This window comes from Heterodontus francisci, chromosome 11, assembly GCF_036365525.1.
Source record: "Heterodontus francisci isolate sHetFra1 chromosome 11, sHetFra1.hap1, whole genome shotgun sequence".
Taxonomy (NCBI): domain Eukaryota; kingdom Metazoa; phylum Chordata; class Chondrichthyes; order Heterodontiformes; family Heterodontidae; genus Heterodontus; species Heterodontus francisci.
In genome coordinates, this window is record NC_090381.1 from 113,595,503 (window position 1) to 113,609,428 (window position 13,926).

The 13,926-nt window shown below is 47.4% G+C and overlaps 1 protein-coding gene across 1 annotated transcript in view; it reads right to left on the minus strand.

Annotated features, from left to right (window-relative positions):
- The window catches only part of fndc3ba (fibronectin type III domain containing 3Ba), a 448,154-nt gene that overhangs the window by 77,004 nt on the left and 357,224 nt on the right, over nucleotides 1–13,926 (minus strand). The window contains exon 20 of the mRNA XM_068042776.1: nucleotides 12,884–12,997. Within this exon, the coding sequence (XP_067898877.1) occupies nucleotides 12,884–12,997 (114 nt within the window). The remainder of the gene's footprint in view (nucleotides 1–12,883; nucleotides 12,998–13,926) is intronic.

Below are 13,926 nucleotides of genomic sequence, written 5' to 3' on the forward strand. Positions count from 1 at the left end.
AGTGGAAATCTGGAAAAAAACTCCCTCAAAAAGTGTGTGTGCGCGTTTTCAGCCATCAGTGCCCTGCTTGGGTACCAGTGGTGTGCATGGTAGTGTAATGGTTCGGATACAAGATACCAGCAGCTGACAGTTCACATTTCAACAATGGCAAGTTCTGAGATTGGATTCAATTAAAATGTGATTTGTGTGGCTGGCATCAGGAGGAATTAACCTGTAGCATTGGTGTAAAAACATCGCCAGCTGGGTCATTACTGTCTTTCAGGGCAGGGAATCTGCCAGCCCTATGCACACCTACCTGGGATCTGGCCTGACACCTTGCTCCAGGCCCATACTGTAAAGGGCTGCTCGGGTCTTCAAAAACAAAACCCGGCCCAAGTGCTTCCATTTTTTCCCGCGCCCGACACAATGATCAGTTAACTTACCTTCCATTTTTCACTTTGATGCTGATCTGCACAAGCTCAAAATAACTGTAACCAAACCACCTTTCAAGTCCAAAAATTAAGTTAACATTGGAACCTGTGATAGTGTGTACGCAACCCGGCTCGACCTGAGCCCGAATGTCGCACCTGGAAGTGCGACACGACCCAACCCGAATCCGACACGTCTTTGGGTCCCGTCAGGTTTGGGTCGGGTAGCTGACCTTTACCAGAATACGCAGCTGGCTCTTAAGGTGGGACTCCCCTCCTGACTGCCAATACTACAGTAAGTGGGGCACGATTGCTGTCTTGACTCTCCTTTCCTGGATCAGGTGTCATCAGTCATGCAGGGCAAGGATCCAAGAGGGAGGTCGAAACTACAAGGCCAGAAACTTCTGCCAGTGCTGGGGCGAGACCATGACTGCTGCCCACAAGGGGCAGGAGATCTTTAATGATCAAGAAAACCTTATTTTCCTTAGGCAGCAGACTCAGAAGACTAAAAAAGGATTATTGTTTGAGGTCTATGTAGGAAGGAGAGAAGCACAGCAATGAGTCCACCTCTCTCTCTCCATCCAGTGACTCAGACAGTTTATCGTCACTAATCCTGGAGGAATACCTGGTGAGAAACAAGCCAGGAGTGTGATGGAATACTCTCCACTTGCCTGGATGGGTGCAGCTCCAACAACACTCAAGAAGCTCAACACCATCCAAGACAAAACAGCCCACTTGATCGGCACCCCATTGACCACCTTAAACAATCACTCCCTCCACCACCGACGCACAGTTGCAGCAGTGTGCACCATCTACAAGATGCACTGCAGCAACTCACCAAGGCTCCTTAGACAGCACCTTCCAAACCTGTGACCTCTACCACCTACAAGGACAAGGGCAGCAAATGCATGGGAACATCACCACCTGCAAGTTCCCCTCCAAGTCACACACCATCCTGACTTGGAACTATATCGCTGTTCCTTCACTGTCGTTGGGTCAAAATCCTAGAACTCCCTTCCTAACAGCACTGTGGGTGTACCTACCCCATATGGACTGCAGCGGTTGAAGAAGGCAGCTCACCACCACCTTCTCAAGGGCAATTATGGGTAATAAATGCTGGCATTGCCAGCGATGCCCACATCCCATGATGAATAAACTCCTGAAAGCTGGGGATAGGGTTGCCAACTGTGGTTTCTGGAGGTTTCATCACGTGACCTCCTGCCAACATTCATGATGATGTGCCTTCAGTCCCAACTTCAATATTTCTATAACTAAAATAAAATGGGAAAAATAGGACACACTATTTTTTGTAATTCTGCTATGAGGGGACAAAATTCTTGAACTGTGTTCAAGAGAACTTTTTTAAGCCAGCATGTAGCAAGCCCAACGCGAGGGGGCGCAATTCTAGATTTAGCCTTCAGTAATGAAGCTGGGCAAGTGGAGGAAGTAACAGTGGGTGACCATTTTGGAGATAGTGACCATAATACAGTAAGTTTTAGCGTAATCACAGAAAGGGACAAAGATAAAAGGGGAAAAGTTCTAAATTGGGGGAAGGCAAACAAACTTTAAGAAACTGAGAGGTGACCTCGTGAAACTGGACTGGATACAGCTACTCGAAGGAAAATCAGTGGCAAACTAGTGGGAGGCATTCAAAAGTGAGATTCTACAGGCACAGTGTAGGCATGTCCCCACAAAGATAAAGGGTGGTACTACCAAATCTAGAGACCCCTGGTTATCTCAAAGCTTACAGGGTAAGTTAAAGCAGAAAAAGAAAGCTAATGATGATCACAAAAATCTTAATACTTTAGAAAGCCTAGAGGAGTATAGAAAGTGGAGGGGTGAAGTAAATAAGGAAATTAGAAAAGCAAAAAGAGAGGTCATGAGAAATTATTGGCAGGTAAAACTAAGGAAAACCTAAAAATGTTTTATCAGTACATTAAGAGCAAGAGGATAACTAAGGAAAGGGTAGGGCCTATCAGAGATGTACAAGGGAACTTATGCGTGGATGCAGGAGATATGGGCAGAGTTCTTAATGAGGTTTTGTCTCTGTCTTCACAAAGGAGAGGGTTGATGTAGTCATTGTAATTAAAGACGAGGAGTGTGAAATATTAGATAGGGTAAGCATAATGAGAGAGGAAGTACTGGAGGGGGTGACATCCTTGAAAGTGGATAAATCGCCAGGGTCAGATGGATTGCATCCCACATTGTTAAAGGAAGCCAGGGAGGAAATAACGGATGCACTGAGGATCATCTTCAAATCCTCACTAAATACGGGAGCGGTAACAGAGGATTGGTGTTTTAAAAAGGGTGCGAGGGGTAGTCCAAATAATTATAGGCTGGTCAGTCTGACCTCAGTGGTGGGTAAATTGTTAGAATCTATTCTGAGGGACAGGATGAACTGCCACTTACAAAGGCATGGAATAATCAGGGATAGTCAGTTTGGCTTTGTGAAGGAAAGGTCATGTTTTACTAACTTAATTGAGTTTTTTGAGAAAGTAATAAGGAGGATTGATGAGGGTAGTGTAGTGGATGTGGTCGACATGGATTTTAGTAAGGCATTTAACAAGGTCCCACATGGTAGACTGGTCAGGAAAATGAAAGCCCATGGGATACAGGGAAATGTGGCAGGTAGGATCCTGAGTTGGCTCAGGGCCAGGAAACAAAGGGCAGTAGTTGACGGATGTTTTTGTGAATGGAAAGTTGTTGCCAGTAGCGTTCCACAGGGCTCAGTGTTGGGTCCCTTGCTCTTTGTGGTATATATTAATAATATAGACTTAAATGTGGGAGGCATGATTGGGAAAATTGCCGATGACACAAGAATTGGCCGTGTAGTTGATAGTGAAGAGGATAGCTGAAGACTCCAGAATGATATCAATGGTTTGCTTGAGTGGGTGTAAAAGTGGCAAATGGAATTCAATCCAGACAAGTGTGAGGTAATGCATTTGGGGAGGGAAAATAAAGCGAGGGAATACACAATAAACAGGAGGATATTGAGAGAGGTAGAAGAAGTGAGAGACCTTGGAGTGAATGTCCACAGGTCCCTGAAGGTGGCAGGACAGGTAGATAGAGTGGTGAAGAAGGCATATGGAATGCTTTCCTTTATTGACCGAGGTATAGAATTCAAAAGCAGGGATGTAATGCTGGAACTGTATAAAACGCTGGTTAGACCACAGTTGGAGTATTGCGTACAGTTCTGGTCACCACAGGGGACCATAGGGGAGGCGGTGGCGTAGTGGTATTATCACTGGACTAATAACCCAGAGACCCAGGGTATTGATCTGGAGACATGGGTTCAAATCCCACCACAGCAGAAAGTGGAATTTGAATTTAATTAATAAATCTGGAATTAAAAGCTAGTCTAATGATGGCCATGAAACCATTGTCGATTGTTGTAAAAACCCATCTGGTTCACTAATGTCCTTTAGGGAAGGAAATCTGCTGTCCTTACCTGGTCTGGCCTACATGTGACTCCAGACCCACAGCAATGTGGTTAACTCTTACATGCCCTCTGAAATGGCCTTGCAAGCCATTCAGTTGGACTTAATCACTACAAAGTCAATAAAAAGGAATGAAACTGGACGGAACACTCGGCATCGACCTAGGCACCGGAAATGACAACGGCAAACCCAGCCCTGTCGACCCTGCAAAGTCCTCCTTACTAACATCTGGGGGCTTGTGCCAAAGTTGGGAGAGCTGTCCCACAGACTAGTCAAGCAACAGTCTGGCACAGTCATACTCACGGAATCATACCGTACAGACGATGTCCCAGACACTGCCATCACCATCCCCGGGGATGTCCTGTCCCACCGGCAGGACAGACCCAGCAGAGGTGGCGGGGCAGTGGTCTACAGTAGGGAGGGAGTTGCCCTGGGAGTCCTCAACATCGACTTTGGACCCCATGAAGTCTCATGGCATCAGGTCAAACATGGGCAAGGTAACCTCCTACTGATTACCACCTACCGCCCTCCCTCAGCTGATGAGTCAGTACTCCTCCATGTTGAACACCACTTGGAGGAAGCAACGAGGGTGGCAAGGGCACAAAATGTACTCTGGATGGGGGACTTCAATGTCCATCACCAAGAGTGGCTCGGTAGCACCACTACTGACCGAGCTGGCCAGGTACTAAAGGACATAGCTGCGAGACTGGGTCTGCGGCAGGTGGTGGGGGAACCAACATACTTGACCTTGTCCTCACCAATCTGCCTGTCACAGATGCTTCTGTCCATGACTGTATGAGTAGGAGTGACCACCGCACAGTCGTTGTGGAGACGAAGTCCCGCCTTCACATTGAGGATACCATCTATCATGTTGTGTGGCACTATCACCGTGCTAAATGGGATAGATTTTGAACAGATCTAGCAATGCAAAACTGGGCATCCATGAGGCACTGTGGGCCATCAGCCGCAGCAGAATTGTACTCAACCACAATCTGTAACCTCGTGGCCCGGCATATCCTCCACTCTACCATTACCATCAAGCCAGGAGACCAACCCTGGTTCAATGAAGAGTGCAGGAGGGCATGCCAGGAGCAGCACCAGGCATACCTCAAAATGAGGTGTCAACCTGGTGAAGCTACAACACAGGACTACTTGCATGCCAAACTGCGTAAGCAGCATGCGATAGACAGAGCTAAGCGATCCCATAACCAACGGATCAGATCTAAGCTCTGCAGTCCTGCCACATCCAGTCGTGAATGGTGGTGGACAATTAAACAACTAACTGGAGGAGGTGGCTCCACAAATAACCCCATCCTCAATGATGGGGGAGCCCAGCACATCAGTGCGAAAGATAAGGCAGAAGCATTTGCAACAATCTTCAGCCAGAAGTGTCGAGTTGATGATCCATCTCGGCCCCCTCCTGAAGTCCCCAGCATTACAGATGCCAGACTTCAACCAATTCGATTCACTCGCGTGATATCAAGAAACAACTGAAGACACTGGATACTGCAAAGGCTATGGGTCTTGACAATATTCTGGCAATAGTACTGAAGACCTGTGCTCCAGAACTTGCCGCATCCCTAGCCAAGCTGTTCCAGTACAGCTACAACACTGGCATCTACCCGGCAATGTGGAAAATTGCCCAGGTATGTCCTGTACACAAAAAGCAGGACAAGTCCAATCCTGTCAATTACTGCCCCATCAGTCTACTCTCAATCATCTGTAAGGTGATGGAATGTGTCATCAACAGTGCAATCAGGCAGCACTTGCTTAGCAATAACCTGCTCAGTGACACTCAGTTTGGGTTTCGCCAGGGCCACTCAGCTCCTGACCTCATTATGGGCTTGGTTCAAACATGGACTAAAGAGCTGAACTCAATAGGTGAGGTGAGAGTGACTACCCTTGACATCAAGGCAGCATTTGACTGAGTATGGCATCAAGGAGCCCGAGCAAAACTGGAGTCAATGAGAATCAGGGGGAAAACTCTCTGCTGGTTGGAGTCATACCTAGTGCAAAGGAAGATGGCTGTGGTTGTTGGAGGTCAGTCATCTGAGCTCCAGGACATCACTGCAGGAGTTCCTCAGGACAGTGTCCTAGGCCCAACCATCTTCAGCTGCTTCATCAATGACCTTCTTTCAATCATAAGGTCAGAAGTGGGGATGTTCGCTGATGATTGCACAATGTTCAGCACTATTCGCGACTCCTCAAATACTGAAGCAGTCCGTGTAGAAATGCAGCAAGACCTGGACAATATCCAGGCTTGGGCTGATAAGTGGCAAGTAACATTCACACCACATAAGTGCCAGGCAATGACCATCTCCAACAAGAGAGAATCTAACCATCTCCCCTTGACATTCAATGGCATTACCATCGCTGAATCCCCCACTATCAACATCCTAGGGGTTACCATTGACCAGAAACTGAACTGGAGTAGCCATATAAATACCGTGGCTACAAGAGCAGGTCAGAGGCTAGGAATCCTGAGGCAAGTAACTCACCTCCTGACTCCCCAAAGCCTGTCCACCAGCTACAAGGCACAAGTCAGGAGTGTGATGGAATACTCTCCACTTGCCTGGATGGGTGCAGCTCCAACAACACTCAAGAAGCTCGACACCATCCAGGACAAAGCAGCCCGCTTGATTGGCATCCCATCTACAAACATTCACTCCCTGCACCACCGACGCACAGTGGCAGCAGTGTGTACCATCTACAAGATGCACTGCAGCAACGCACCAAGGCTCCTTAGACAGTACCTTCCAAACCCACGATCTCCACCACCTCGAAGGACAAGAGCAGCAGATGCATGGGAACACCACCACCTGCAATTTCCCCTCCAAGTCACACACCATCCTGACTTGGAACTATATCGCCGTTCCTTCACTGTCGCTGGGTCAAAATCCTGGAACTCCCTTCCTAACAGCACTGTGGGTGTACCTACCCCACATGGACTGCAGTGGTTCAAGAAGGCATCTCACGACCACCTTCTCAAGGGCAATTACGGATGGTCAATAATTGCTGGTCACATCCCATGAATGAATTTTTAAAAAATTACAGAAAGAACATAATTGCTCTGGAGAGAGTGCAGAGGAGATTTACAAGAATGTTGCCAGGACTTGAAAGTTGCAGCTCTGAGGAAAGCTTGGATAGGCTAGGATCACTTTCCTTAGAACAGAGGAGGCTGAGGGGTGACTTAAAAGAGGTGTACAAAATTATGAGGGACCGAGATTGAGTCGACAGGAAGGATCTGTTCCCCCTAGCGGAAAGATCAATTACCAGGGGGAACAGATTTAAGGTGATTGGTAGAAGAATTAGAGGGGACATGAGGAAAACATTTTCACCCAGAGGGTGGTGGGTGTCTGGAATTCACTACCAGGAACGGTGGTGGTGGCAGAGACCCTCAACTCTTTCAAAAGGTACCTGGACATGCACCTGAAGTGCTGTAACCTGCAAGGCTATGGACCGGGTGCTGGAAGGTGGGATTAGATTGGGCGGCTAGTTTTTCAGTGGGCATGGACACGACTGACTGAATGGCCTCCTTCTGTGCTGTAATCTTTCCACGGTTCTATGACTTTTCTCCCCCTGCTTTTGCCTGCAACAATGCTCCGGATATTAATCTTCAAATCCTGGATTGGCCAAGGCAATCCCAGATTGTTGGCAACCCCTCGTTGGGGGCCTGATTGGTGCTGAAGTAGGGAAATGGGGTATGGGTAGCCAGGACCCCAATTCCTGACTGTATTTCTACATAGCGGGCAGGGGAAGGGCAGCTGGTGCCATACCCAACTGGGGAGCAGCTGCGGGGGAATAAATGTGAAGTGGGGACAGGGATGCGGAGGTCGATAGATCTTGTTGCCCCAATTCCGCCTCACTTTCCAGCCCATCGTGCCACCCAACTTGGAGGAGAGGAGGGCAGAGGAGGTGGGTGGGATTGGCTTTGTTTCAACTGCCTGGAAAGCCATTCAGTTGTGTTCAGAGAACACAAGCCAACACAGAGCCATCAGGAAATGGCTGAAAATAAAGGGTTAATTGTTGCCCGCAAATCCAAAACCAATTTTAACTGAAGTAACGCTCTCAAAAGCTGCAGGTGGAGGAAGAGAACAATTCGATCAAGCCGGTTTCCTGCTGCCTGCATCCTTGCTGCTTAGTGTCATGGTAACAAGAATCCCCGCACTCTAGGCCTGAGGAAAACTTGTGCAGCATTTCCCCACTCCCGACTCCCCCACAGAAATCGATGGCCCTCGCTCTGTTTTTCTCCAAATTGTGTAAATAAGCTTGTCAGCACTTTCTGTGAATTTTCTAAAACTAATTAGGCAATAGCTTCCTCTTCCTTGAAGAACTTACTGCTTTATCTTTCTGCGAGGTCATCGAAATTATAAGGCTTCAGTGTGAATTTAGCACCTGTCAACACAAGAGGTGTTTGTGTTGCAGAATAGAGACCTCTGTTCAAATTCTTGTTCAAATGACTTCCAGAAGTCATTTGATAAGGTGCCACATCAAAGGTTATTGCAGAAAATAAAAGCTCAAGAGGTAGGGGGTAACATATTGGCATGGATAGAAGATTGGCTAGCTAACAGGAAACAGAGAGTAGGCATAAATGAGTCATTTTATTGTTGGAAAGATGTAACGAGTGGTGTGCAACAGGGATCTGTGCTGGGGCCTCAACTTTTTTACAATTTATATAAATGACTTAGATGAAGGGACTGAAGGTATGGTTGCTAAATTTGCTGGTGACACAAAGATAGATAGGAAAGTAACTTGTGAAGAGGACATTAGGGGACTACAAAGGGATATAGATAGATTAAGTGAGTGGGCAAAGACCTGTCAAGTGGAGTATAAAGCGGGAAAGTGTGAAATTGCCCACTTTGGTAGGAAGAATAAAAAAGAAGCATATTATCTAAATGGTGAGAGATTGCAGAGCTCTGAGATACAGAGGGATCCGGGTGTCCTAGTACATGAATTGCAAAAGGTTAGTATGCAGGTACAGCACCTAATTAGGAAAGCTAATAGAATGTTATCATTTATCGTGAGGGGAATTGAATACAAAAGTAGGGACGTTAGGTTTCAGTTATACAGAGCATTGGTGAGACCACATCTGGATTACTGTGTACAGTATTGGTCTCCTTATTTATTGAAGGATATAAATGCATTGGAGGCAATACAGAGAAGGTTTACTCGACTAATACGAGGAATGGGCGGGCTGTCTTACGAGGAAAGATTGGACAGGCTAGGCTTGTATCCGCTGGAATTCGGAAGAGTAGGAGGTTACTTGATTGAAACAGATAAGATCCTGAGTGGTCTTGACAGGGTGGATGTGCAAATGATTTTTCCCTTGCGGGAGTATCTAGAACTAGGGGTCATAGAACACAGAACAGCACAGCACAGTACAGGCCCTTCGGCCCACGATGTTGTGCCAAACCTTTAACCTACTCTAAGATCTAAGTAACTACCTACCCTTCATTCTACTATCATCCTTGTACCTATCCAAGAGTCGCTTAAATGTCCCTAATGTATCTGCTTCTACTACCACCGCTGGCAGTGCATTCCACGCACCCACCACTCTCTGTATAAAGAACCTACCTCTGACATCTCCCCGAAACCTTCCTCCAATCACCTTAAAATTATGCCCCCTGGTGATAGCCCTTTCCACCCTGGGAAAAAGTCTCTGGCTATCCACTCTATCTATGCCTCACATCATCTTGTACCCCTCTATCAAGTCACCTCTCATCCTTCTTCGTTCCAATGAGAAAAGCCCTAGCTCCCTCAATCTTTCTTCGTAGGACATGCCCTCCAGTCCAGGCAGCATCCTGGTAAATCTCCTCTGCACCCTCTCTAAAGCTTCCACATCCTTACTATAATGAGGCGACCAGAACTGAACATAATATTCCAAGTGTGGTCGAATCAGGGCCTTATAGAGCTGCAGCATAACCTCGCGGCTCTTAAACTCAATCCCCCTGTTAATGAAAGCCAACACACCATACGCCTTCTTAACAACCCTATCAACTTGGGTGGCAACTTTGAGCGATCTATGGATATGGACACCAAGATCCCTCTGTTCCTCCACATTACCAAGAATCCTGTCTTTAAGCCTGTATTCCGCATTCAAATTCGACCTTCCAAAATGAATCACTTCACACTTTTCCAGGTTGAACTCCATCTGCCACTTCTCAGCCCAGCTCTGCATCCTGTCAATGTCCCGTTGCAACCGACAATAGCCTTCCACACTATCCACAACTCCAGCAACCTTCGTGTCATCGGCAAACTTGCTAACCCAGCCTTCCACTTCCTCATCCAAGTCATTTATAAAGAACACAAGGAGCAGAGGTCCCAGAACAGATACTTGTGGAACACCACTGGTCACCGAGCTCCATGTTGAATACTTTCCATCTACTACCACACTCTGACTTCTATGGGCCAGCCAATTTTGTATCCAGACAGCCAACTTTCCCTGAATCCCATGCCTCCTTACTTTCTGAATGAGCCTACCATGGGGAACCTTATCAAACACCTTGCTAAAATCCATATACACCACATCCACTGCTCTTCCTTCATCAATGTGTTTTGTCGCATCTTCAAAGAATTCAATAAGGCTTGTGAGGCATGACCTGCCCCTCACAAAGCCATGCTGACTGTCTCTAATCAAGCCATGCTTTTCCAAATAATCATAAATCCTGTCTCTCAGAATCCTCTCCAATAATTTGCCCACTACCGACGTAAGACTGACTGGTCTATAATTCCCAGGGTTATCCCTATTCCCTTTCTTGAACAAGGGAACAACATTTGCCACCCTCCAATCATCCGGTACTACTCCAGTGGACAGTGAAGACGCAAAGATCATCGCCAAAGGCGCAGCAATCTCTTCCCTCGCTTCCCGTAATAACCTTGGGTATATCCCATCTGGCCCCGGGGACTTATCTGTCCTCATATCATTCAAAATTTCCAGCACATCCTCCCTCTTAACCTCAACCTGTTCGAGCATATCAGCCTGTTCCACGCTGTCCTCACAAACGACCAGGTCCCTCTCACTAGTGAATACTGAAGCAAAATATTCATTTAGGACCTCCCCTACCTCCTCCGACTCCAGGCACAAGTTCCCTCCACTATCCCTGATCGGTCCTACCCTCACTCTGGCCATCCTCTTGTTCCTCATATAAGTGTAGAACGCCTTGGGATTTTCCTTAATCCTACCCGCCAAGACTTTTTCATGTCCCCTTCTAGCTCTCCTAAGTCCATTCTTCAGTTCCTTCCTGGCTACCTTGTAACCCTCTAGAGCCCTGTCTGATCCTTGCTTCCTCAACCTTAAGTAAGCTTCCTTCTTCCTCTTGTCTAGCTGTTCCACATCTCTTGTCATCCAAGGTTCCTTCACCCTACCATCTCTTCCCTGCCTCATCGGGACAAACCTATCCAGCAGTCGCAGCAAGTGCTCCCTAAACAACCTCCACATTTCTGTCGTGCATTTCCCTGAGAACATCTGTTCCCAATTTATGCTCCCCAGTTCCTGCCTAATAGCATTGTAATTCCCCCTCTGTTTAAAAATAAGGGGTCGCCCATTTAAGACAGAGATGAGGAGAAATGTTTTTCTCTCAGAGAGTCGTTCGTCTTTGGAATTCTCTTCCTCAAAAGGCGGTGGAAGCAGAGTCTTTGAATATTTTTAAGGAAGAGGTAGATTCTTGATAAGCAAGGCGGTCGAAGGTTATTGGGGGTAGATGGAAATTGTGGAGTAACCAGTTCAGCCATGAACTTATTGAACGGTGGAGCAGGCTCGAGGGGCCGAGTAGCTCCTGCTCCTAATTCGTATGCTTGTTTAAAGGTATTATAAATTTATTTTAGTATTAATTAAAACAAAGGTGCATTTTTGTGAACAAGCTTTAAATGAGAAGACTAATTAACTTACTTTCTCGTCACTATGTTGAACACTGATTTAGTGAGATATCTGGCACTGTTTTTGCTTGCATAACTACTCAATATCTGCCTGCACACTTGATGTAGTACTGCAGAGTATTCTGCATAGATGTCCAACTGTCAGGAGTGATCTTGATTGCTCTTTATCCCGTCCGTCTCCCTCTCTCTCTCTGTGGGTGTGTGCGTGTCTGAGTGTGTGTGTGTGTGTGTGTGTGTCTCTCTCTCTGTGGGTGTGGGTTTCATTCTCTCTCTCTCTCTCTCTCTCTCTGTTTCTGTCTCTCTATCTCTATCCCTCTGCTGTGTCTGTGTGTATGTGTCTTACTCCCCGTCTCTCTGTGTCCCCCACTCCTGCTCCAAGGCCTTGTTACCCCAGCACCTTGCTCCCAGGGCCAGGTTACCCCAGCTCCCTACTCCCAGTTACCCCAGCACCCTGCTCCCAGGCCCTGCCGCCTGCTCAGGCGGCTCCTCATTGGTGATGGTAGCAGAGATGAAGTGCCCGGGGCCCAGGCCATGTCCGTACGCAGGCAGAGCTCAAGGCCAGGAAGGCTGCAATGGGAACCGAGTTTGGGCGGGAAGCTCCGACAGACATGCAGCTTAGCCCAGGTGCTGCCATCTTCATAAAAGAGCCAGAATATCAAGTACTGAAGGGTGTCTTGCTAAAGGAGGATATGCACAGTGAGGCACCTCCACCATGTCAGTAGAGGAGTTGCAGTCGTTGTCAGTCACAAAGTTTTGGCGGACTAGAAGAAGCCAATGGAGGATTTCCAGCGGACATTTCTCATCCTTAACGGGCTAGATTCTGGCCCACAGGCCATAGATTGGAAAGCCCTGATCTACACTGTCCCCATCAAACACTCCCAGGACAGGTACAGCACGGGTTAGATACAGAGTAAAGCTCCCTCTACATTGTCCCATCAAACACTCCCAGGGCAGGTACAACACAAGCATAGTTCCTTTTTCTCTGCTGCTGCAATGAGCATTAGCTTCAACCTCACAGTCAGAACCTTTTTTCCTCTCTGCTCTCTGAATTCCCCTGGTAATTTGTTGCCAATGATTTGGTTCGGGGACAGTTTGGTGAATGTGGGGTCACTCCCACTGGGCTCCGGCTGCCTAAACCTCATCACACAGGACCCTGTGACTTACCTCCCAGCTCACAAGTACACTTGTGGTAGATGTACAGGAAAGTGAAGGTGCTTTACACTGGACTGGCGGTCCTGCAGCGGTTGTGAGATCTGTTCCTTCAGAGTAAGGGCCGTACTATCAGTGAAAAACAGAAGCAAAATATCAGTTGTTAAGCAGGAAATCCTTTCACATCCACAATGCCAGGTATGGTAGTAAAGTGTTCGGTACTGATTTAGGGACTTCATTAGGTGTAAAGTGCTTTGGGACATCCTGATGCCATGAAAGGTTCTGGAGCAGTTTTGCAGAAAATGGAAGTTCAAATCCCACCACAGCCGTTTTTGAGAGTTTGAATTCAGTTTTCAAAAGATGGAACTGCAAAGCTGATATCTGTAACAGTGACCATGAAGCTGCCAGATTGGTGTGGCGGGGTGGGAAACCTGCCATCCTTACCCGGTCTGGGTCTACATGTGACTCCAGTCCCACACCTGTGTCAAATAAGTCAACTGAGCCACCCATCAATACAGAGTACGACACAAGTCCAATGGGTAGACTTGGTGACTATTGAGGTGACAGGTCATGGCCTTTGCCCTAGGGCACCACCAAGGTTGGAAAGAGGTCAAGGACAGAGTGATATAAACCAGGAAGTGGCTGGGTAGCTGGTGGTGGGGGGCGGGGCAAGTGTGGAGATAGATTAGGTGATGTCAAGCTTGGTGGACAGATTTTTTAATTTTTAAATTTTTTTTTATTTCGAGATACAGCACTGAATCAGGCCCTTCGGCCCACCAACAACCACCCATTTATACTAACCCTACAGTAATCCCATATTCCCAACACTAGGGGCAATTTACAATGGCCTATCACCTATCAACCTGCAAGTCTTTGGCTATGGGAGGAAACCGGAGCACCCGGCGAAAACCCACGCGGTCACAGGGAGAACTTGCAAAGTTCGCACAGGCAGTACCCAGAACTGAACCCGGGTCCCTGGAGCTGTGAGGCTGCGGTGCTAACCACTGTGCCACTGTGTTGCCCCAAAATCTGAGTCTGGTGGGACTCGAACCCACAAC